The sequence below is a fragment of the Euleptes europaea genome, chromosome 5 (assembly GCF_029931775.1).
Source record: "Euleptes europaea isolate rEulEur1 chromosome 5, rEulEur1.hap1, whole genome shotgun sequence".
In the NCBI taxonomy this organism is placed as follows: domain Eukaryota; kingdom Metazoa; phylum Chordata; class Lepidosauria; order Squamata; family Sphaerodactylidae; genus Euleptes; species Euleptes europaea.
In genome coordinates this window covers 112,955,432-112,980,537 of record NC_079316.1, presented here as the reverse complement: position 1 = coordinate 112,980,537, position 25,106 = coordinate 112,955,432, and the positions used below count along the sequence as shown (strand labels likewise).

The 25,106-nt window shown below is 49.4% G+C and overlaps 1 protein-coding gene across 1 annotated transcript in view; it reads left to right on the top strand.

Moving 5' to 3' along the window:
• Window positions 1-20,572, top strand: part of ERCC6 (ERCC excision repair 6, chromatin remodeling factor) — a 43,513-nt gene extending 22,941 nt beyond the window's left edge. Inside the window, exons 8-20 of the mRNA XM_056849825.1 lie at window positions 2,810-2,980; window positions 4,535-4,711; window positions 6,404-6,520; window positions 9,755-9,850; window positions 11,945-12,163; window positions 12,750-12,860; window positions 14,471-14,590; window positions 14,872-14,966; window positions 16,106-16,251; window positions 16,710-17,426; window positions 18,438-18,639; window positions 19,907-19,979; window positions 20,138-20,572. Coding sequence (XP_056705803.1) covers window positions 2,810-2,980; window positions 4,535-4,711; window positions 6,404-6,520; window positions 9,755-9,850; window positions 11,945-12,163; window positions 12,750-12,860; window positions 14,471-14,590; window positions 14,872-14,966; window positions 16,106-16,251; window positions 16,710-17,426; window positions 18,438-18,639; window positions 19,907-19,979; window positions 20,138-20,572 — 2,679 coding nt within the window. The remainder of the gene's footprint in view (window positions 1-2,809; window positions 2,981-4,534; window positions 4,712-6,403; window positions 6,521-9,754; window positions 9,851-11,944; window positions 12,164-12,749; window positions 12,861-14,470; window positions 14,591-14,871; window positions 14,967-16,105; window positions 16,252-16,709; window positions 17,427-18,437; window positions 18,640-19,906; window positions 19,980-20,137) is intronic.
• Window positions 20,573-25,106: the final 4,534 nt, after the last annotated feature.

The window sequence follows — 25,106 nt, the reverse complement described above, 5'->3', positions numbered from 1 at the left end:
GGAACTCCCTGCCCCAGGATGTGGTGATGACTGCCAATTTGGAAGGCTTGAAGAGGGGAGTATGGACATGTTAATGGGAGGAGATTCTCAGGGTTTTGGTGAGAAACCTCTGGGCTCTGCAACATGCCCTCGCGACAGGTGGAAAGAACCACAAAGCATTTATGAATTCCTGCCAGTGTGTTGTTTGTGCAGTTGTGAGTATTGTGCAGTTGAACCCCAATCATAAAAATTGTGTTGGTGATGGGCATAATTCCAGTTTTCTAGTGGGTAGTGGCCAGGTCGTTTCAACTGGAGATACTGGGGATTGAACCTGGGACCTTCTGCATACCAAGCATATGTATATTAAAATCTTACACTATTCCCTTTTTTATGTCATTATCCTCCCCTTTCCACCACTACCCCTTTTTCCTTTTTGGTGAGTTTTTGCCACTATACCTAATGCTGTTTCCGAATGTTCCTCTGCCGGCGGGCTTTTCTTCCGTTGCAGACCTTAGCTACTTCGTGTTCCTGTCTCAGTCCTCTGTTTTTTCCCCCCTGCATACGAAGCAGGGTATGTTTATGGGAAACCAATCATTAACCAAACAGCTAGAACCTTAGGCCTGCGATTCTGGGAGGTAGAAGAGATGCAAGAATTAGTTCCTGGGCGAGGAGTGAGGTGTGAACTGAAGAGCGGCAGGAGTGCGAATGTGGACCCTTTCTTACAATCTACTTCTGCTGGGATATGTTTATAAAATCCTGGACTGCGCTTGGGGTGTGCTGAGGTCTCTCTGACCCCTGCAGATCCCCACTTCCCTTACAGAATTTGATACCTGTTAGCGTACACATGAACACTTGAAGCTGCCTTATACTGAATCAGACCCCTGGTCCATCTAAGTCAGTATTGTCTACTCAGACTGGCAGCGGCTCTCCAGGGTCTCAGGCAGAGGTCTTTCACATCACCTACTTGCCTGGTCCCATTAACTGGAGATGCCAGGGATTGAACCTGGGACCTTCTACCACTGAGCCACTGCACGTTGTTAAAATAAAAAGCTCTGTTGCATCTCTGTGTTTTTCCTTCATTGTCAGCACAAATCCTTGTTTAATAAAGATTTGGCTTGAAGGAAATTTTAATTACAGGTACAGGAAATCCTGCGCTGCGTGTACAGAGATTGGCCTCCATTTGTACTCCTGTTCTCTCCGCTGCCTGACAATGTGATTTATGGCTGTTGTTTTCTACCACTCCACTGTTTGCCCTCTAGGTGGGATTGGTCTCCTGAGCCCCCCGTAATAACGGCAGCGCTTTCACAAAACATCTCTTAATGACAACATGGTAGTCGCTTTCTGTAAGTCAGGCTTAATTGCAGACGTACCCTATTAATTGCAAAATCTAGGAGAGGTTACATATTTTACAAGCTTTTAATTTGAAATCGCCTGAGATGGTTTGTCTTTAAGTGTTTGAGTGGAGACGCCTATATTATTTTTCGATGGACTTTGCCCAGAAATAAAGACAGTAAATCTGTACTCCGAAAATGTGTGCATCACCCTCTTGGTATGATAGTCACTTCTTTCACTTGGGATGGCTTCCTAAAATGGCAGGGGTTGCTTATGGGAGCAAGAGAGAGAGAGAGCTCATGTTTCTACAGCCATTTTTTTAGAAAGTTTTTTAGAAAGTTTTCCAGTTAGGGTTATAAGTAACAACCAATATCAGTTACTTAAACAATAGGATTTTTTTTCATGCATCATGGAGAAGTACCTCCCAGTTCTTGGAAAAGTCTAAATATTGCAGAATTCAGTAGTATCAATTGTGTCTAGCACAGAATTTTGTGAAGAACCTACTTAAACACACACACACTCCCAAGTTTTTGTTGTTGTTGTTGACATGTATTGGAGACCCTTGTACTGATTTTAGAAGAAAAGCTAGAATTAAGCTTGCTACTTAAGAACAGTGTCGTCTGGAGGAGGCATGAACTAGTCAGACAAAGGAAGAGTGGCATGGTGAACGCGGGAGTACCAGGTGCGCGTGGCACTGGTGCACTGAACTGTGGGCACAGTGCGGGAGTTCCCACCTTGCACTTCCTGTGAATTTCTGGAATCCTGCAATCTACCAGCAGAAGGGGCATATCGTTGTGCTTATTCCTTATGTTCTTCTCCCTCCAACAGTCCTTTCAGACCCTAAGAAGATTGATCCCTAGGGTTATAGAACTCATGTGAACTAGCAGCTGTTTAGGTTGGAGATGTTGTATTGCGGAGGGAGAAAGGAACAATGTAATTTCCTTCCCCGCCCCAGAAGAGCTCGATCTCAGACATTACGTCCGTTTTTAGATGTTACCAAGAAATGCCAATGTTAGTTCTTGGAGTAGTGTGGTATCATAAAATATATATCGTTGCTGTTTGTTTTGGATGAGGAAGAATATTACAGGAATTCATATGTTTTACCTGGGGAGGGAGGTGTCTATTTGCAAATTGAACACGATTGGACTTTGCTATGCAGCGGCCACTTGAGGAAAAAAATGTTCCCCACGATTTCCCTTGGGGCCATTTTTCTGTATTACCATCTTGGTATGGACCAAATTTGGGGAAGACCTGACTCGTGGAGTCTTGCGAGACTTACCCTTTCTCCCTTTCTCTGCAGCCCCCTTCTCAGTCTGTTAATAACTGGCAATTGTATCTTTCTCTTAGAGCGCTCTCAGCCTCACCTACCTCACAGGGTTTGTCTGTTGTGGGGAGAGGAAGGGAAGGTGATTGTAGGTGGTTTGATTCTTCCTTAAATAGTAGAGAAAGTCGGCATATGAAAAACCAACTCTTCTTGTTCTGCTTCTGCTTCTTGTAGGTGACACTGATTCGAGAGATTGTAGCATGCAATGGAATTTTGATCACCTCCTATTCGTACATCCGCATGCTGCAAGACAACATCCATGGTTACGACTGGCACTACGTGATTCTGGACGAGGGACATAAAATTCGGAACCCAAATGCTGCAGTGACGGTTGCTTGCAAACAGGTACAGGCCTGGGAGACAAAACTGTAAGCATTTTAGAAGCTTTAAATAGAAGCCCTCTTGCCCAGTAACAAGGTCAGACTTGGGCTTGGAGGGTTATTTGCTGCACCAAAAGACTCCAGATTCTGTCCACACTGGGAGCCAATGTTATTATTTTGTAGTCTGCTTCCCTGTGTTTTTTGGGTTGGATATAAATTTAATGATAGCAAAAGGGTTTTTACTGTATGCCATTAAAGAGAAACTTGTCGATTTGGATATTGATGGTAAGCATTCCATTTAGGTGTGAATATCTTTCAGAAGCCACGACACAGATACCCTGTTTAATAATTACGAGTTGGATGCCACAAACCATAAGTGAGAGGGACTCAGTGCAGGGGCCCTCCCCCATTATCTCTCAGAAGTCAGCGCTGTGGGGTCGGACTCCCTTATGAACAAGAAGCCATGTCGTGCCAAGGGCTGCAGTGAGGAGGGTATTGCAGAGCTTGAGAAGTTGCGGAAAAGAGCAACCAAAATGATAAGGGACCAGAGCAACTGCCCTATGAGGAGCAGTTAAAATGCTTAGCGCTGTTTAGCTTGGAAAGAAGGCGGTTAAGGGGAGACATGATAGAGGTCTATACAGTTATTCATGGTTTGGAGACAGTGGACAGGGAGAAGCTTTTCTCCCTCTCTCATAATACCTGATCGCGGGGTCATCTGCTGAAGCTGGAGAGATTCAAAACAGAAAAAAGGAAGTATTTCTTCACACAATGCATAGTGAAATTGTGGAACTCCCCGCCCCAAAATGTGGTGATGGCTTCCAATGTGGAAGGCTTTAAGAGAGGAGTGGACACGTTCATGGAGGAGAGCGCTATTCATGGCTACTAGTCAAAATGGATGCTAGTCATGATGCATGCCTATTCTCTCCAGGATCAGAGGAGCATGCCTGTTATCTTAGGTGCTGTGGAACACAGGCAGGATAATACTGCTGCAGTCGTCTTGTTTGTGGGCTTCCTAGAGGCACCTGGTTGGCTACCATAAGAGCTTTTCTTATGAGGGAAAGTTTATTTCCTTCCCAGGCCCTACGAAGCAGAAGCTGTACTGTGATTTCAAAGGAAGGGGTGCCATTCCCCCCCCCCCATTTCCCCTTACAACTTGCAGGTTAGCTTTTTGTCCACAAGGGTACCCCAAGCCCCAGTTTGGGGAAGGTGGCTGAGGTCACGGCACCAGAGGCAGGTGGGTGGGTTAAGCCGGGAGGGTGGGCAGAATGGCAGTAAAGGTGAGTGGACTGAGATCAGGCTGAGGAAAGCGGGCATGGCAGGAGGGAGTTGGGCAACGGTGTTGGGGGGAAAGTGGGAAGAAGGAATACGGCTCGTTTAGGATGTTTTCTGTGCCCAGAGGGGAGAGGGCCAGCTGTGTTGTGGCAAATAATAAGTTGGAGCTTGATGTTTGGGGGCCTAGGCCACCTTTCTCTCAGGGAAATGTGTGCGACACGCCACTAAAATGCAACAGTTAATTGACAATCTTACTTCTTTGTATTTGTAACGCACTTTTTTTTTTTTTACACAAAAAATCCTGCAGTTCAGCACTCCACATCGAATCATCATGTCTGGCTCACCGATGCAAAACAACCTAAAGGAGCTCTGGTCACTCATCGACTTTGTATTTCCTGGGAAACTGGGAACGCTTCCTGTCTTCATGGAGCAGTTTTCTGTCCCGATAACCATGGGGGGGTACGCCAATGCTTCTCCGGTTCAGGTAAAGTTAACATAGTGAGTGTTCCATGTGCAGGTCCCACTGAAAGCTTGACTGTAGATTGACTGTGCACATCCCAGGGTGTTATCCTGCATTGCTGTCTTTAAGTGTTTGAAGGGCTGTCACTTAGAGAAGGGCAGGGAGCTGTTCTGGTTGGCAGCAGAGGATCATGGGACTTGCAATAATGGGTTTAAATTGCGGGTGGAAAGGTACTGTTTGGATACTTGGAATTCCCCCCCCCATAAAAGTTGTTTGACAGTGGAATGGGCTACCTAGGGAGGTGGTGAGCTCCCCCTCACTGGCACTCTTTAAATAGAGGCTGGACGAACACTTGTCAGGGATGCTGTAGGCTGAACCTGCATTAAGCAGGGGGTTGGAGTAGTTGGCCTGTATGGCCCAACTCTATGATTCTAGGATTCTATGTGCTGAAACTCATTAGCTAGGAAAGACAGAAGCGGAAACGGATCCGGGAGTCTAAATTAACTGCAAGTTGACTAAAAGGGATCATGATAGAAATACCTGTAAAGCAACTTAGATCCCTGAGAAATGCAGAGGTAACAACAGTCAACTTTAAGGTTGACAATGAGGAAATTGAAATTGTTCAAGACTTTCTATTCCTTGGCTCCATTATCAGCCAAAAGGGAGACTGCAGCCAAGAAATCAGGAGATGGAGACTGGGAAGGGCAGCCATGAAGGAGCTAGAAATTTTTTTGAAGTGTAAGGATGTGTCACTGGCCACCAAGATCAGGTTAATACATGCCATGGTATTCCCTATTACTATGTATGGGTGTGAGAGCTGGACAATGAAGAAAGCTGATAGGAAGAAAGTAGTTTCCTTTGAAATGTGGTGTTGGAGGGGAGGGTTACGGATACCGTGGACTACCAAAAACAACAAATCAGTGAGTTCTAGATCAAATCAAGCCTGAACTGACCCTAGAAGCTAAAATGACTAAACTGAGGCTGTCGCATTTTGGCCACATTATGAGAAGACAAGAGCCACTGGAAAAGACAGTCATGCTAGGAAAAGTTGAAGGCAGCAGGAAAAGAGGAAGACCTAACAAGAGATGGATTGACTCAGGTCTTGCAAACTGAGCCGCGGCCCTCAGTTTGCAAGACCTGAGCAAGGCTGTTTTGGAGGACATTGGTCCATAGGGTCACCCATGAGTCAGAAGCGACTTGACAGCACTTAACACACACAGCAACATGACCACACCCAGAAGTGGCCAAGGCCGTCCTTCTGTGCCTTGAGCAGAGGGGCCAGGATCCCAAGAACTGCAGGGACACTTCGGATTTGTCACGGGTGTTAAGCTCAAGACCTTTGGTCAAAGGAGCTAGTAAATAAATGGAAATGGATTTGTCACGGGGTAGCTGTGTTAAGTCTCTCTGTAGCAGTCAGTCTGTTTGTGTGTGGGAAGGTGGGTGGAATCCTATGAATGAAGCAAATTCCACCAAGCGACAAAACAGACTGATGACACTGGGAGATGCTGACCATTTAAACAGGACGTTAAACATGATCACTTTTGATATAACGTGAGTTTTCTTGCAAATTCATTTTTAATTATCAGATTAAAAAGCAGGTGCTTCTCGCATGGTTGTGGTAGGAGTGAAGTGGGACGGCTGTCGTGCCCACAAGACTTGCACGCTCTTTAGTGGCAGCGGGGGGATAAAAATTTGCCGCCTTCTTTCCTTCAAAAGGTTAAAACGGCCTACAAGTGCGCTTGTGTTTTACGGGATACCATTAACCCTTACCTGCTGCGAAGAATGAAATCGGATGTCCAGATGAGCCTCTCGCTGCCGGATAAAAATGAACAGGTAACGTTCAATGGTGTTATTTCCATGTCTTGATAACTTTTTTTGCAGAGCGGCTTGGCTTTTGTTATGGAGGAATACAGTGAGGGGCAAGGCGGGTGTCTTCCCCCTAAATATATCTAGAGTACCCCAGAAACACAAAAAGGAGTGATGCAGTTCATTTGTGCCTCCTTTCCCCTAACTCAGTGGTCGGCAAACTCATTAGTCAAGAGAGCCAAATATCAGCAGTACAACCATTGAGATTTCTTTTGAGAGCCAAATTTCTTAAACTTAAACTATATAGGTAGGTACACTGTTTATTAACTTAATAAACTTTAATTAAAGTTTTAAGTCTTAATTAAACTATAGGTACACTGAATAAAACTTGATATCATACTTAATAATGATCTTATTTATTGATAGAAATTAAATTGTAAGTAAGGTATCCATAAAATTAAATCATGACAATGACTGACAAACACTTAATGTGAACAATGGCCTTGCATCTCCTTGGAAAGTTTGGGTAAATCAGGTTTGTATGTTGTTGTTTTTAATTTTAGGCATGATTCCAGGTTCTCATAAATAAGACGACTTCTCAATTTACTCTTGATAAGGTTCATGCTTGAAAAAGATTGTTTGCATGAATATGTAGAACCGAAAAGGGAAAGAACAGCAAATGCTAGTAGAGGAAGGGAGGGGGGAGGAATGGAGAAAGAAAGAAAGGAACTGGGAAAGGAAAGAGAAGGAAGGAACTGGGGAAGAAAGGATGAAAGGGAGGAAGGATGGAAGGAAGGAAGAGTGGGGGAGGGACAGAAAGAAAGGAAGGAACTGGGAAAGGAAAGAGAAGGAAGGAACTGGGGAAGAAAGGATGAAAGGGAGGAAGGATGGAAGGAAGGAAGGAAGAGTGGGGGGAGGGACAGAGAGAAAGAAAGAGGAAGGAAGGGGGAAAGGAAAGAGAAAGAAGGAACTGGGGAAGAAAGGATGAAAGGGAGGAAGGATGGAAGGAAGGAAGAGTGGGGGAGGGACAGAAAGAAAGGAAGGAACTGGGAAAGGAAAGAGAAGGAAGAAACGGGAAGAAAGGCAGCCTGGAGCTGGACTTTTGGGAGCTGCCTGAGGGGGGTGAGGAGAGTTTACCCCTTCCAAGTGGGCCAGTGATTAAGGCGCAAAATCCGCCCCCTGCCCTGGAAGTTCCCCCGCAAGATCCCGGCCGGGCAAGATGCGGCCTGCGCGGGGGGTGGGAAGGCGATGTGCTGGACCGGCTCCAAACTCTCAGTCTGAGGCGCGGGGAGGGCGAAGCAAGCTCGGTCCTGGCCCAGGAAGCATCGTCGCCTTCCCCGCCCAGGGCCAGGCGGAGCCAACAGGAGGAGGAGGAGGAGGTGGGGGGTGAGAGGTCGCCCAGCTCCAGTCGCCCATAGAGACAGATGAGGGAAGGCGGCAGCGGCCGAAATGAGGACCGGACAGCCACGCCTCACTCCTCACGGTGGAGAGAAGGAAGGGAGGAGGGAGGGAGGAGCCCCCTCTCTGCCAAACCAAGGCGCTCAGCCGGGCGGCAAGAAAAGACGGGGGGTGGCAGCTGAGGGGCTCTTGTCGTTCTCTGGCCGCCGCCGCCGCAATGGTGAGAGGCGGGGACGGCGCTGGGGCGAGAAGGAGGAAGGGCCACTCCTTCCTCTCTCGGAGACCCTCCTGCTGCTTTGGCCGGCCTAGGGTGCTGCTTCCTCACGTGGGAAGAGCCGCACTGAGGGGCCCAAAGAGCCACTTGCGGCTCAGGAGCCGCGCTTTTGCGACCCTTGCCCTAACTGATGAAGGTGCATTGCATAGAAAAAAAATTCTGTGGGACTATAAAATGGGGAGACTAATGCAAATGTTTCAGTTTGTGTCCAGGTCCATTGCTCCCCCCTTCCTGAGAGCTGAGATTTGTAATATGGGCACGACGCTGTAACAGCTAGCCCAACCATGTTGTCATTGCTGCCTGCATAGGAAACTGGGCGCCGAAGTTCGATTCTTAGAATTACAGCCTGCTAAGGTTTTATTACATTTTAGAATGTTTTAAAATAGGTTCGGTTGTTTTATTTGTATTTTAAGTAAATGTTATGTGCATTTAGCTGTGTTGGTAGCCGTCCTGAGCCCGGCTTGGCCAGGGGAGGGCGGGGTATAAACAAAAGATAAAGATGATGACAACAACAATTAATAATATACTACTACTATTATTAATACTACTATTGTTAATACTATTAATGTTAATACTTTTATTGTTAATACTATCATTAATGATGTTATTGTTATTATTACTGCTATTGTTATTATGATTATTACTATTATACAGAGGGGAGGTTGGGAGGGAGGGCGTGCCTGAGAATGCCAGCAGGTTGCATTCGTTCCTGTCGTGGGCAAAGAAACTTTGTCCCAACTCCTGAACTTGGCCTCGGCTGCCTCCAGCCGCTGCTGACTCCCTGACCGTCGGTGTCAAGCAGGGTGGTGGTTGTGGGGGGAGACAGACATTCTGTGAAAGATATGTTCCTTTGAGGAGCCTGGGAAATACATAGTCCCACTGTACACTGCATTGGTCAGGCCGCACCAGGAATACCGTGTGCAGTTCTGGAGGCCTCACTTCAAAACTATGTGGACAGAACAGAGTGTGTGCAGAGGAGATCAACGAGGATGATCGGGGGCCTGGAGACCAAGCCCTTTGAGGGAAGGCTGAAGAAGTTGGGCATGTTCAGTCTGGAGAAGAGGAGGTTGAGGGGGGGACACGATTGCTCTTTTTAAGTATTTAAAGGGTTGTCTCTTAGAGGAGGGCAGGGAGCTGTTCCTGTTGGCAGCAGAGAAGAGGACTCCCAATCATGGGTTAAAATTGCAGGTGGGAAGTTACCAACTGGATATTAGGCAACATTTTTTACTGTAAGAGTAGTTCGACAGTGGAATCAGCTACCTAGGGAGGTGTTGAGCTCCCCCTCACTGGCAGCCTTTAAGCAGAGGCTGGATAAGCATTTGTCAGGGATGCTCTAGGCTGATCCTTCATTGAGCAGGGGGTTGGACTAGTTGGCCTCTTTGGACCCTTACAACTCTGTGATTCTATAAAATCCCTTACAAGGATTTTGCCCAATGTGATTTAAGGCAGGAGCCATGCCATTTGTTCGGCTGTCCACTCCTTGGGAAGGGGGGCGGCCTTTGCTGTTGTTTTATGCTCCTTTGTAACATCCCATGTCCTCTGATTATGGTGTAAAATGCCATGACTTTCGGCATTGTCTCTCTCCGCAGGTTCTGTTTTGCCGTTTAACAGATGAGCAGCACCAAGTTTACAAAAACTTCATCGATTCCAAAGAAGTTTATCAGATTCTCAATGGAGACATGCAGGTTAGTGCAGCTGAAAAGACATGATGGGTTGCCAATTCCCTAGAAGGCAAAAACAGATGTCCCCTCCCTTGAACGGAGGCTGGTTTACCAGGGGATGCTGTTTGCCTCTATATGGTTAAGAGTTTCGGCTGCCCATTTCTGCACATTAAGCCCCCTTTAGAAAAGGCCCTGCTGGATCAGACCCAGGCCCATCAATTCCAGCAGTCTGTTGTTCTCGCAGCGACCAACCAGGTGCCTCCAGGAAGCCCACAAACCAGACGACGGCAGCAGCATTATCCTGCCTGTGTTCCACGGACAGGACATTTTTCTCCAGCCCTGTTAGCAGCCCTGTCAATTAAAAAAATAGTGAAAGCTCAAAAAATGAAGTGTCAGGTTATGTGAGAGAGAGAAAATGTTGATCTTCTCCGTTTGCTGTCAAACTGCTTTGCAAACAGTGCTGCCGTTAGCTCAGCTGAAATGACAACACCCTGCCAGCGTGGTGTAGTGGAGAGCCAGCGTGGTGTAGTGTTTAAGAGCGGTGGTTTGGAGCGGTGGAGTCTGATGTGGAGAACCGGGTTCGATTCCCCACTCCACATGAGCGGCAGAGGCTAATCTGGTGAACTGGATTTGTTTCCCCACTCCTACACACGAAGCCAGCTGGATGACCTGGGGCTAGTCACAGCTCTCTCAGCCCCACCTACCTCACAGGGTGTCTGTTGTGGGGAGGGGAAGGGAAAGGTGATTGTAAGCCGGTTTGAGTCTCCCATAAGTGGTAGAGATGGAGAGCTGTAGGAGGAGAAGAGGGCAAGGGAACGGCAGCCTCCCTTGCCAGGCGGTGGTTTAGATGGGAAGCCATCTGTCTCAGGAAAGCATGCCTTGCGTGGGGAGTGAATGCTGTAGGGTGCCAGCCTCCCCTGGTGGCAGCTCCAGTCAAAGAGCCTTGGACTGCAGGCTGCTGCCCGCGTTCCTGGAGAGGCGCTCAGCCAGGTAGCAGCTTGTGCATTTTGCATTGCATTGCCACAGCTCATGTGAGGAATCCCAGGGAATCGTCCGGCGTCCCTTTGGTACAGAGCTTGCATGTGTTACTCTTATTTTTTATCTTTTACCCCGAAGAACTCAGGGCAGTACAATCCCTCTCCTGTGTCTCCTCACATCTTATAAAGTAGGTGAAACTCAGGAGATAGTGACTGAACCTAAGGTCCTCTGGTGGGATTTGTTTCTGAGGTGGATTTGAACCTGGGTCTCCCAAATGCCATGACCTGGATGGCCCAGGCTCGTCTAACCTCATCAGATCTTGGAAGCTAAGCAGGGTCGGCCCTGGTGAGGACTTGGATGGGAGACCCCCAAGGAAGCCCAGGGTCACTATGCAGAGGCAGGCAAACCACCTTCAAACATCTCTTGCATCGAAAACCCCACGAGGGCTCACCTAAGGAGATCTCGGAAGCTAAACAGGGTTGGCTCTGGTTAGTTCTTGGATAGGAGACCAAGGATAATCAAGGGTTGCTACGTAGAGGCAGGCAATGGCAAACCACCTCTGAACGACTCTTGCCCTGAAAACCCCACCAGGGTCACAATAACTCGGCTGTGACTTGACACCACTTTCCACCACCTCCCAAAGGTCAGCATAATAAACACCTTCACCACACTAGTCCTTGACTATTCTGTCCATGCTGTGATAGAATCATCGGGTCATAGAATCAGAGTTGGAAGGGACCTCCAGGGTCATCTCGTCCAACCCCCTGCACAATGCAGGGAATTCACAGTTACCTCGCCCCACACACCCTCAATGACCCCTACTCCATGCCTAGAAGATGCCCCCCCCCCCCGCCCAAAAAAACCCTTCCAGGATCCCTGGCCAATCTGGCCTGGAGGAAAACTGCTTCCTGACCCCAAAGTGGCAATTGGCATTTCCCTGGGCACGCAAGAAAGGGCCATGAGAGCCAAGCACTGGTTCAACCCTTCCTGCCCTCCCTCTCATGATATTTTGCCCACAATCAAAAGAAGGGCCTGCTTTTGAAAATCGACAGAAATAAACAGCTGTTTGCTTCCAGTCTGTTCTGTCCTGGTGAATAGGGTAGGAATGTTTTGCAACTGAAAACTGTGTGTTCTTTGTAGATTTTCTCTGGACTGGTGGCCTTGAGAAAGATCTGCAACCACCCGGACCTCTTTTCTGGCGGCCCGAAGATTTTGAAGGGGGTCCCTGACGAAGAGCTGAGCGAAGAGGACCACTTTGGCTACTGGAAGCGTTCCGGGAAAATGATTGTTGTTGAGTCTCTGCTGAAAATCTGGCACAAGCAGGGACACCGGGTGCTGCTCTTCACTCAGTCGCGGCAGGTGGGTCGTCCGAATGCGGCGAGGTGCGGGCGCTGCTCGGGTTGAGGCCAGCAGTTGGGTTCTGGCAGCTCGGAAGTGGTTTGGGGGATCCTCCGAGGAGCCACGACGCTTTCACACCACGCAAAATGGAATCATAGCTCTTCCTTGTGCTGGGTAGTTCTGGTCAGCAGCAGAGAAGAGGAGGATGGTCAGCCGCTTTGGGATTCCGTAGGGAGGAAAGACGGGTACGAATAAAGAAAAGAAATAAATGCTGCAGAGTGTGAAATTGCACTTGGCAGTTTTACGCTGGTCCGAGCACTCCCCTCTCAGTTGTCGCCTCTCCAGGCTAAACATACCCAGCTCCTTCCACCTTTCCTCATAGAACTTGGTCTTCGTTCAAGTCCATTTCACAAATCACGTTTGCGAGGCATAGAGTGGGGCACCCACTCCCCCCCCCCCCCCGGAGAACAAAGCTTTGTGTGCAGAGCTGCAGACGCGGCAAGTCGCGTGTCAGACTGCTCTTGCATCCATGCCGGGAAGCCCTGGGAATATAAGGTTGTGGTTTAATTTTGGCTGTCAGCAAAACACTTTCCCCTCAACACTGCAGATGCTGCACATCCTGGAAGCGTTCCTGCGGCAGAGGAACTACTCCTACTTGAAGATGGACGGCACCACAGCTGTCGGGTCCAGGCAGCCGCTGATTGCGAGATACAACGAGGTGAGGCACGGCGAGGCTGTTGCCGCCTGCTTGCCATGGGCCGAGCATGGGACGGACGCATTGCAGCCTTCTGGGAGTGCACCCCCAGGCCACCCAGCAGTCCAGCACGTGTACAACACTCGGTTTAAAGCCTTACACGGCCTGGGACCTTCGTATCTTCAGGACCGCCTCTCCTGCTATACCCCCCGAAGATCTTTACAGTCATCTGAGAAGAGTCATAGAGTTGGAAGGGACCACCAGGGTCATCTAGTCCAACCCCCTACTCATTACAGGGATTTCACAGCTACCTCCCCCCACACACATCCTCAGTGACCCCTACTCCAGGCCCAGAAGATGGCCCTCCCACTCATGAACTGCCTAAGGTCACAGAATCAGCAGTGCTGACAGGCGGCCATCTAGTCTCTGCTTAAAAACCTCCAGGGAAGGAGAGCTCACCACCTTCTGAGGAAGCCTTTTCCACTGAGGAACTGCTCTAACTGTTAGAAAATTCTTCCTAATGTCTACATGGAAACTCTTGATTTAATTTCAACCTGTTGGTTCTGGTCTGACCTTCAGGGGCAACAGAAAACTACTCGGCACCCTCCTCTATATGACAGCTCTTCAAGTACTTGAAGATGGCTATCATGTCCCCTGGTGGTCTACTGGTGGTCCCTGTCCCTAAGAGCGTGTGGCTGTCCTCGACGAGAGCCTGGGCCTTCTCGGCCCTGGCTCCGGCCTGGTGGAATGCTCCGTCTGGTGACATCAGGGCCCTGCGGGACCTTAAAGAGTTCCGCAGGGCCTGCAAGACAGAGCTATTCCGCCAGGCCTCCAGTTGAGGGCAGCAGGAAAAGAGGAAGACCCAACAAGAGATGGATTGACTCAATAAAGGAAGCCACAGCCTTCAATTTGCAAGATCTGAGCAAGGCTGTCAAAGATAGGACATTTTGGAGGACTTTCATTCATAGGGTCGCCATGAGTCGGAAGCAACTTGACGGCTCTTAACACACACACAGTTGAGGGCGGCCGCGAGTGTCATCTTTGCTGGCCTCCCCACCCCCCTCCTTTTTATTTTATTTTATGCCAACTGAGGGGGAGTGGCTGTGGCTCAGTGGCTCTGTTTGACATGCAGAAGGTCCCAGGTTCAATTCCCGGCATCTCCAGGCAAGTAGGTGATGTGAAAGACCTCTTGCCTGAGACCCAGGAGAGCTGCTGCCGGTCTAAATAGACAATACTGACTTGGATGGACCAAGGGGGGGGTCTGACTCAGTATAAGGCAGCTTCATGTGTTCATGTGAGGGGTAACCTGCTGTTTATCTCTGGCAACATGATTGGAATTTTGGTGCCATATGGAGTTCTTAAGTTTTAATTGGGATTTTATTGTTTTTAAATTAAGAATTCATGGTTAATTTTACTATTGATTATTATTGATGTATTTTAAATGATGTTACCTGCTCTGAGCCTGGCTTCGGCCAGGGAGGGAGGGCTGTAAATCGCAAAAATAAACAAATAAATAGGTTAGGGTGTGTCTGCAATATAAATCACCCTGCCTGAGTAGCAGTGCAGGACATATCCCAGAGGAAACCTGGCTCATCGGTTACAGTGCTGAGCGTTCCTTGCGCTGTGTTTTGCAGGATGTGTCCATATTCGTATTCCTCCTGACCACCCGAGTCGGTGGGCTTGGCGTGAACCTGACAGGGGCTAACAGAGTGATTATCTACGACCCAGACTGGAATCCCAGCACAGATACCCAGGTAGGTCCCCTGGCAGAGAAGCATTAATTAAGGATGGGCCTAGTGAAAGCGATGTCACCCAGGCATCTGCCCCACAGCAGGAAATCTTAACCCTAAAGCGCATCTAGCTGATATGTATCCAGCTTTTTCTCAAAGCACAGGGAGGGAGAAGAAAGACATTCAGAGGCTCACGAGGTTAACTGTGACGTGCTGTATAAAAAGGAGCTTACGCTTGTGCAAATGTCAAGGCCATTCTTTCCCCCTCCCCCGCGCGGTGTCTGAAGTTTACCTTTGTGTTCTAGGCCCGAGAGCGCGCGTGGCGAATAGGCCAGAAGAAGGAGGTGACGGTTTACAGGCTTCTCACTGCAGGGACCATCGAAGAAAAGATTTACCACAGGTCAGCGGGTGCACGGATTTGTTTCTTCCTTAAGTGATGTATCTATCTGTCTTGCCCCTTTCTTGCATAGAACTCGAAGCCGCATACTCCAGGACAGCTACTCATCCAGGGTGGCACTCTTGCTCGCTCGGCCAGAGAATTTCGAACCCTGGGATTCAAGATACTGTTCTGATGCAAAACAGAAATGAAGTAACTTCCAGAGTCAGTCGGATCTTCTTTGTTGTGTCGACACAAAAAAAGTTTCTTTTTTCTTTGTGTGTTTTGAAGTTGGAGTTTTGTCCTCTCTAAGTCGGTCTTTGTTTAGCGCTTCCATTATGCAGCTGTGCCAGGAAAGTATTTAAGCTTGTTGGAGAAGCTGAATCTACCTGTGAGACTAGACAGGAATGATTTTGCTCAGGGAGAGGCCAATTACGAGAACAGCTCATGTGGGAGGTGTCCTCTCAGTCCATCGACACAGAAGCAAAACTGGCTGAGAGCCAGCGTGGTGGAGTGGTTAAGAGCAGTGGACTCTAATCTGGAGAACAGGGTTGGTTTCCCCACTCCTCCACATTAAGTCTGCTGGGTGACCTTGGGCTAGTCACAGTTCTCTTAGAGCTCTCTCAGCCCCACCTACCTCACAAGGTGTCTGTTGTGGGGAGAGGAAGGGAAGGAGATTGTAAGCCAGTCTGATTCTCTTTAGAAAGGTAGAGAAAATCGGCATATAAAAACTAACTCTTCTTCTTCAGTTATGGTTTTTTGGTGTGAACACCTCTGGCAACATCTGGCTGCGTTTAACACAATTATCTGCTTGCTTTCCCTCCTTCATGGGGATTTCTCCTCTTGTTGTAAAACAAAATGCGCAGTTTTTGAGTTGTCACAAATTATTTTCTACTTGGGACAAATAGCACCTCATAGGATATTTCCTTGGTGCGTTCTGGGACTGTCAAATGCAGTTAGATTCATATGGTTAGCTGTTGGTGAATTGCTTAAAAGTTACTGAAATAAATCAGAACGTCTACACGAAACAGGATTCTCATTGCTTAGTATAATTGCTCTCTTGGGTAAAATTCACATCACTAAGTTTTTCTTGTCGAGTTTAGTGTTTAGTGGTTTCAACAAAGAGTTACAGATGTCTTAATACACTATTCTGTGTCTTCCAGACAAATCTTCAAGCAGTTTCTAACAAACAGAGTGTTGAAAGACCCAAAGCAAAGGCGCTTTTTCAAATCCAATGATCTCTATGAGCTCTTTACGTTGAGCAGCCCGGATGGGGCTCAGGGGACAGAAACCAGCGCGATTTTTGCAGGTATGCCTAAGGAAGAAGAGTTGATTTTCATATGCCGACTTTCTCTACCACTTAAGAGAGAATCAAACCGGCTTACAATCACCTTCCCTTCTCCTCCCCACAACAGACACCCTGTGAGGTAGGTGGGGCTGAGAGAGCTCTGAGAGGACTGTGACTAGCCCAAGGTCCCCAGCTAGCTTCATGTGGAGGAGTGAGGAGTGGGGAAACCAACACGGTTCAGCTGATTAGCCTCTGCCACTCATGGGGAGGAGTGGGGAATCAAACCTGGTTCTCCAGATTAGAGTCCGCCGCTCATGTGGAGGAGTGGGGAATCAAACCCGGTTCTCCAGATTAGAGTCCACCGCTCCAAACCACCCTCTTAACCACTGCACCACGCTGGCTCTCAGGAGAGACTGTTGCGTTGGCACAGCAAAGAGGGGGGCAGGAACGGCTAATGGCTTTCCTGTCATGTATTTCAGGCACCGGTTCCGATGTCCCAACACCTAAGAGAGCATCGAAGCGCAAATCGACGGCCCTCGCTGATGCGTCTAAAAAACGCACTCCTCTTTCCAAGCACAGCTCATCAAAACTCAGTAAACTGTCCAATTCCTTCTCAGAAAGACAGTGTGCTAGTCTACCGGCTACAACTCATATGGGATCGGTTCAATATATTGAGGGAAACACAGAAACATCCCTGCGAACTGCTGATTTCTCAAAGGATGACGCCCAGATTACTTCCGTTAATTCAGGTTCATTCACCGGAGTGGAAGGGAAGACGTTCAGAACACGTGGGGGATCACAGTCCAGGGTACAGCTAGGGCAGAACGGGCCTTTTGAGCCTGTGGGACATTTGAACTCCGTTACCGTTGGCGAATCGAGTGTCAGTGCAGAGAGGCAGCATAATTTTGCGCTTGAAAATACCAGCCAATGCAAGGAGCAAGAGGAAAGCTTTCAGAAGGAGCAATCAGATGCTAGTCCAAGCAAGCGGACTTCAAAATTAAAACATGGGAGCCCAGAGCATGAAGGCGGGAAGGGCCCGTCGAAAAGGGTCAGGTGCTCTCGCGACGCCAGGTTCGAGGGGGAGCGAATTCCTCACCTGGTGAAGAAAAGGAAGTACCAAAGGGAAGACAGGAAGGAAGAGAGGGATTCCAAAAAAAACGAGGATTATGTATTGGAGAAACTTTTCAAAAAATCAGGTAGCTGTCCTTCCTTGTGTCTCATAGAAGAGGGTGAAGCCCTAACTCAGGAGTTGTGGGCAGCTAAAGTCCTACACTGGAGTTTAATCCAAATCCAGCAATTAGGATAAATTTGATAAATTGGCTTACTTTGCAACATTTGGGCCTTTCTGGAACATTTTGGGGAAGGGGCAGGGAGAAAGGATCCAAGGACACCCCAAGGTATTGTTTTACCCAGAGAAGTTGGGTTTATCTCCCATAGTGGATTAGTCATGGTATCTTAGAGATGTGCTGTAAACGTCAAGTACTAAGAATTTTCATGAGTACAGTACTGTAAAATACAGTTTAAATCAGTGATCTCCAATGTGGTGCCCGTGTGGGCACTATGGCACCAGCCAACTCCTGGTGTCTGCCAAGTATTTTTAGAAAGTGGGTGAGGGTATCTGATTGGTGAGGCTTCTGATTTGCTGTTGGAGATTTCATTTGCTGTTCAGATCTTTAAAAACGTTGCTTTGGCAGCAGTTGCCACCACAACACAAGGATCTTCACTGACTGCAGGAAAGCTGTGGCAGCCATTTTGTAGGTGTGCCAACATGTTGTGTCATAATCTAGCAGAGGCTAGATGGCCATCTGTCAGCAATGCTGATCCTGTGAACTTAGGCAGATGATGAGAGGGAGGGCAGGAAGGGTTGTGCCAGTGTTTGGCTCTCGTGGCCCCTTCTTACATGCCCAGGGAAATGCTGATCGCCACTTTGGGGTCAGGAAGCAATTTTCCTCCAGGCCAGATTGGCCAGGGATCCTGGGTGTGGGGTTTTTTTTGGCCATCTTCTGGGCATTGAGTAGGGGTCACTGGGTGTCTTTGTGTGTGGGGGGGATGTAGTTGTGAATTTTCTGCATTAAGCAGGGGGTTGGACTAGATGACCCTGGTGGTCCCTTCCAGCTCTATGATCTAAAAATGCCTGCAGGCTCAAAAGGGTTAGGGACCCCCGGTTTAGATGCTCAAAGTGAAATGCCTTACCCTTCTTCTTGCAGGCATACACAGCGTCATGAAGCACGACTCCATCATGGAAGCTTCCAGCCCGGATTATGTGCTGGTTGAAGCGGAAGCCAACCGCGTCGCCCAGGATGCTCTCCGAGCTCTGAAACTCTCTCGGCAACGGTGCCGGGGGGCTGCTTCAGGCGTGCCCGCTTGGACCGGTACCCGCGGCCCATCCGGCTCGCCAGCAAGAGTCAAGTAAGGCTCTTGATGAGTTTGTTAATTATAATATGTATAACTGAGAGGCAGAATTTCGCCTTTGGCACCTCTTCCGAGAGCCGAATCCTACCGTAAGAGACCCCTGCTTTGACGTTTTTGCCTGCGGGTTCCCTCCCTCAGCTTTGCAGTCTCCCACTGAGCGTCCTTAAACTACGCCAATGTCTAAACTCGATTGTTACCGAGGGCAGGATATGACAAAAGTGTCGCTTGGCTGGGCCATGCCTTGCCCGCCCAGATCGAGAGTGGGGGGTGGTAGTGGTGGGGGTGGCTGGGTCGGGGGTCACATAGGAGCTCTCAAAAGGGTCGGATCCACCCCTGGTCTAAATGGAAGACCTCCAAGGTGTCCTCCTGAGGCTGGTCCTCAGCTGCAGGAGGAGATCCGGAGCCGATGCTGTGGTGTCCTTGCCTGTGTGATTATTTGTAACGGTGTAATGATTTCTAGGACCAGGTAACGCCTCCTAGCTCCTTGGGATATGTGATGGCTGTTCGTAGTCCATAAATGTTAAGCCAGGGTTGGCGAGTGCTGGCTCGCTGAATGCCTAGCGGTCGCGGGCTCAAGTCCAAAGTATTTGGGCACTTCTCTGCTTTGGGTGTACCAGTATTGGCTAGTGCCAGGCTTGAATCCCTGTTCTGCTACGGATGTTTGCTGGGCGAACTTGGTCCGGTCTCACAACACTCGGCCTGATCTACCTCATAGCGTGGTTGTTGTGAGGATAAAATGGAGGAGGGGAGGGCAATGTTGGGGAGGGGTGTTGCTCAGTGGTAGAGCCTCTGCTTGGCATGCAGAAGGTCCCAGGTTCAATCCCCGGCATCTCCAGTTAAAGGGACTAGGCAAGTGTGTGTGTGTTAAGTGCCATCAAGTCGCTTCCGACTCATGGTGACACTTTGAATCAATGTCCTCCAAGTAGGCAAGTTGGTGATGCGAAAGACCTCTCTGCCTGAGATCCTGGAGAGCCAGCTACTGCTGGTCTGATTAGACAATTTGATGGACCAAGGCAGCTTCTTGTGTTCAATGTTAAGTCACTTTGGGTCCTCACTAGGTAGAAAGGCAGGGGGGTTGTAAATGAGGCAAATTAGTTGGAGGACGTCTCAGGCTCCTCAATAGAGACCACGGATAATTCCTTCAGCCTGAGGTGATGTTTCCAGCAGAGCTGTCAGAAGCCCAACTGACACTCGTTGCCTGGTGTGACTGTGTGAGCTTGGGAGGAGGCCATTCTCTCGTTTTTGTGTTGTGTTTCCCAATCAGGTTTGGGCAGAAGAAGAACCCGGCCTTGGCGATGCCGTCATCATCTTCTCCATCTCCAGGAAAGGTTTGCAAGGTGAGACATCAGCATATTGTGGCCAACGTAAGAAGAAGAATTGGTTTTTATACCCTGCTTTTCTCTACCTGTAAGGAGTCTCAAAGCGGCTTACAATCGCCTTCCCTTCCTCTCTCCACAACAGACACTAATTTTGATTTTCCCCTTTCTGTCTGCAGGACACCGAAAGAGCAAGGAAGGAGGAAAAAAACAAAACCGCTCCCAGCGCGCACTTTGATGGCCAAGCGGAAGCGGTGTCCTCTTCGGCCCCCCTGGACTCCTCGTCTTTGCTAGCCAAAATGAGGGCGCGAAACCACCTGGTGGCACCCCAGAGCAGAGACGGCCCGAGAGAGGAGAGTCCCCCAGCAGCCTCAGGGCCTGCGCAGCCCGCAGGAACGGAACACGATGAGTTGCTCGTCGACATCCGGAACTTCCTAGCTTTCCAGGCCCAGGTGGACGGCCAGGCGACCACTCAGGAGCTGCTGCGAGAATTCGAATCCAAGCTGACGGTGGAGCAGTCTTGCGTCTTCCGAGAACTCCTGAGAAACCTCTGCACTTTCCACAGGAGCACTGGTGGGGAAGGGCTCTGGAAACTGAAAGCGGAATTTTCCTGACCACACTTTCAGGGTTGCGCAGGTCCAACCCTCTTGATTCCTCCTTTAAAACTGACCCAACAGGTTTCATATCGCGTTTATCATATTTAATTAACTGACACCCGCTGATCGCACTTAGCTTTCCTTCCGTATGCGGTTTAACATGGACGGTGCTTTCTACCTCATAACGCAGCAATAAGGAACAAAGCGAACCTTTTTTGTCTATAAAGAAAAATCTTGCAGAAATTGGAACTCGGGGTGCCTCAGCAGGGGCTTGTGGGCCTTCTGTTGGTGCTTTCTGATTTCTGTGGCTCAGTTTACCAGGATGATGCGCTTGCTTGTCTTTTAGGAGTCAAGCGGCTGCTTCTCTTGTTTCTCAGGATTCGCAAGGGTTATTTTCAGTGCGGAGATATATCAGCACTGGTGGTGATTTTCAGGAAACGGCACAGGTATGGGAGAAATTCAGGGGCCTGGAACAGTTAGTAGAAAGGTCCAGAGGTCAGTGTTGGAAATGGGGTCTCAGGGCAAAATTCCCTCTTTGTGGTCAGTTTAGGTCCATTGCAGGGTTCACCCCCAGGTCCCGAGGGGCAACTGTTTCTTCTCTTCCTCCTTCCTACCCTGTTGGAGTTCCTGGGAGTGAAAGTACGGAACATGGTCTTGCAGAGACCTTCCGTATTATAGCTGCCAAATGAAGGCGGTTGCGGCCAGCCCATCTCTCGTTTCTGCGCTGGGGGCCCTTGGACAAATTTTATCATTCCATTGGGCTAGGAAACCAAATCGGTGAGGAAATTTCTAGATCGTAACCACCAAATGTTTGCATTGTTGCCAGTCATTCCAAATGCACCTTTACCCTTTTGCCGAAGGACTCTCCGGGTGCCCCCTGCCAATACGATGTATGTGGGGAAAGTCACGTGTGAGCTGTGGGATCCTTAGGGCAAGGGCTCGATAAGATGTGAGGGGACATGTGACGTACAAACCCTACTCCCCCTGCAATCACACCTTTCTATAAAGCATGCCTGCAGCCACAGTCTCTGTGCCTTCTCTTTGAATGGGGAGGTCATGAATGCAGAGCACTTGCTGCTGGGGCTCCTTTTAGTCTGCCCACTGGCAAGCTTAGGGAAGGGCAGGGGAGCGCCTCTTGGCTCGCACAGCTTCCTTCGCTGCTCGTGAAACCAGGGCTCAGCCTCAGATTGCCGCTGTCAGGGGAGGGTTTGCATCTCTGCCTCTTGCTTAGCCCGGAGTCTGTGTCTCCCTCCAGGCCAAGACAATCTTATTCAGCAGTGACTAGCCCAAGGTCACCCAGCAGGCTGCCTGTGAAGGAGTGGGGAAACCAACCTGACTCACCAGATTAGAGTCTGCTGCTCTTCACCGCCACACCATGCTGGCTTCTCATTTGGGCTTTGCCCCCCATTTGGGCTTGGCACCCATTTTGGATCGCCACATGGCCACAGTACTAAAAAAGGCGCTCCTCTGCCCAGATGGGGCTGGGGCCAGAATCCATCCATGGAGGCCTCTTCCTTTCTTGGGAAAGAAGGTGAGCTACTGATCTGGGCCCTGCCCACCCTTCTCTGTGGCTGGCGCTCCAATGCCAAGGACGGAAAATGTGCCCGTACCTTGGACCGTGCAAGCACTGCATCTTCAGTGTGCCAAGGGCATTGTCCCATTTCGTGTTGTTTTTAACCATGATCTGGTGTTTATCTGCACTAGAACTTTTTTCTTTTATGACGTTACTAATTGGGAGAGTGATAATCCCTCCGGGACACAGTGGTCTGTAGCAGACGCTCCGGGGGATCCTGGAGTGGGGGGAGGCTTGGTGCTAAGCGAAGGGAGCCGGTTCTGTCAAAGGACGGGGGGTGCCAGATTCTCTGCCAGTTTTGGCTTTTGCCACAGAGCCTTGCCTAGCCAAGAGGAAGAAGAAGAGTTGGTTTTTATACCCTGCTTTTCTCTACCTTTAAGGAGTCTCAAAGCGGCTTATAATCGCCTTCCCTTTGGAGAGAACTGTGACTGGCCCAAGGTCACCCAGCAGGCTTCCTGTGGAGGAATGGGGAATCGAACCTGGTTCTGTAGATTAGAGTCCGCCGCTCTTATGGAGGAGTGGGGGATCAAACCCAGTTCTCCAGATTAGAGTCTACCGCTCATATGGAGGAGTGGGGGATCGAACCCAGTTCGCCAAATTAAAGTCTGTTGTTCATATGGAGGAGTGGGGAATCAAACCCAGTTCTCCAAGTTAGAGTCTGTCGTTCATATGGAGGAGTGGGGAATTGAACCCAGTTCTCCAGATTAGAGTCCGCCGCTCATGTGGAGGAGTGGGGAATCAAGCCCAGTTCTCCAGATTAGAGTCCGCCGCTCATATGGAGGAGTGGGGGGTTGAACCCAGTTCTCCAGATTAAAGTCTGTTGTTCATATGGAGGAGTGGGGAATCAAACCCAGTTCTCCAGGTTAGAGTCTGTCGTTCATATGGAGGAGTGGGGGATCGAACCCGGTTCTCCAGATTAGAGTCTGCCGCTCTTAGCCACTACACCACGCTGGCTCTCAGCCGGGATTGCTTCCGTGTCAACAGAGTGGGGGCCAACGGTGACGCTCATTTCTTACTGAAACCTGCAGACTCCTGTGAAGGACTGAGAGTCTCTCTGGCCTCAGAAGTGCTCGCCAGTATCACTCCAGACATTTTTGCTCAGATCTGCTTCCCTGCTGAAAGGTACATAGTTGCCAAGTGTCGGTTGGAATAAGCCATCCCGCAACCAAAAAGCAGAGCCGGGGGCATGAAGGAGGTTAGGGGCCCCTTGTATTGTGGAGTCTGATTAGCGGTGGAGTCGTGACTGCAGTGTGGCCTTGCTGGTTAGTTAGGTCCAAAGGTGGAAATTAAAATGGCTAATATTTAGTCCTTCAGAGCAAGCTGAATTTGAACCACTTCTGCAACTTCAAGGAGGACTGAATTTAATTTCAGCTGATAGATAACAGTTCCTTGCAGGCTATTCGCATTAAGAGCATTAAATTGCAGGGTCAGTTCCTTTAAACTCAGCTCTATGGTTTAGTTCTAGTTGCAACTGAGTATTGAGTTCTTAGTTGCAGGCCTAAGTAGTTCTTCTCAAACTCCGCTTTATTAGCAGGTTGTAAGTTTGGAAGGACTCACGTGTTTGGTTGGCTGTCGAGGGCTTCCCTCATGGCCGGTCTTCATGTGGAATTCAGCAGGGAATGGTGGCGGGAAATGCCCTCTGATTCCGCTTAAACATGTCAACCACGCTTGCTGTTTTCGACTGATTTCTTACCGCGCTGGTTGCAACAGGCTGAGTGGTTTTATCCCGGAGTGGTTTTGTTCTTTCAGATCTGGCAGACAGGTGTCGGATTGATTGGTGCTCTGATGGATGTTAACATCCCGAGGAAGACCCAGGGTGCAGGGGGTCTAGCCCAGGGATGTCAAATTCAATTGTTACAAGGGCTGGATATGATATAAATGACACTCGGCTGGGCCAGGCCATGCCTCGCCAGTCCAGATCGAGAGTGGGGGATGGCTGGCTGGCTCGTGGGCCAAATAAGAGCTCTCAAGGGGCCGGATCCAGCCCGCGGGCCTTATGTTTGACACCCCTGCTCTGCAGCTAATTTGGGAGAGCTAAATCTTCCAGTGATTGTCGTTCGTTGGTCAGCCTGTTGTGGTTACTACGGCTGGCTTCCAGGGTCGCTGGTGCTCTTATTGGCGCAGTGATGCTTAAACACCTTTAAAGTTATTTCAGGCTGATGTTTTGAAAATGGGGGAGATCCATCCCTGGTTTGGCGTGTCCTTGTCCTCCAGTCTTCCAAGTGAGCAGACAGAGCAGTGTAGTGGTTAGGGTATAAGACTAGGGCTGGATATGATATAAATGTCACTTGGTCGGTCCGGGCCATGCCTCAGCAGCCCAGATTCAGAAGGGGGGGGCCTGGCTCGCAGGCCAGATAAGAGCTCTCAAGGGGGCAGATCTGGCCCGTGGGCCTTATATTTGACACCCCTGGCCTAGAGCTTTAGCAAGCAGGGTTGTAATTTCACACTCTCCTTCTACTCTAAGCTAAGCTGGAGCAGCTGCTCTTTCTTTGGCCTGGGGGGCTTTTGGGCTGGGGATGGAGATCCAGCAGGCCGAGACACAGAGCTGGTGCTGTTGGAGAATCCCGACATCTTGGAGCTCTGAGTTCGCCCATCACCAAGGGTGTCTCGACCGCCTTGCAGGTCAGGCATGCAGATTGGGGGTGGCGGGGGCAGTCCTCGGGCCTGAAGCTGCTACAAGAAGAGCAAACAGCAGCTGTACCCGAGAGCCTTCTGAGAGTTGTGTGCCGGATGCCTCTCTCCTAGAGAAGGAGGATCTGGTTATACGTGCAACAACGTCCTTGTCATCTCTGCGCACGTCTCTTATGCGGAAGGGCGGCTGCTATGGGGAGCCAAGATGGATGCAGTTTTCCAGCATTGCATTGATTTTGAGGGTATGCTTATGGACTGGGGGGCTGCATAGAGCGCACTTTTCTCTGAGCATGTCACGGGGAAAGGGGCCCTGCTCCATCCTCCCAATAAGAGCGCTGGGTAGGGCAT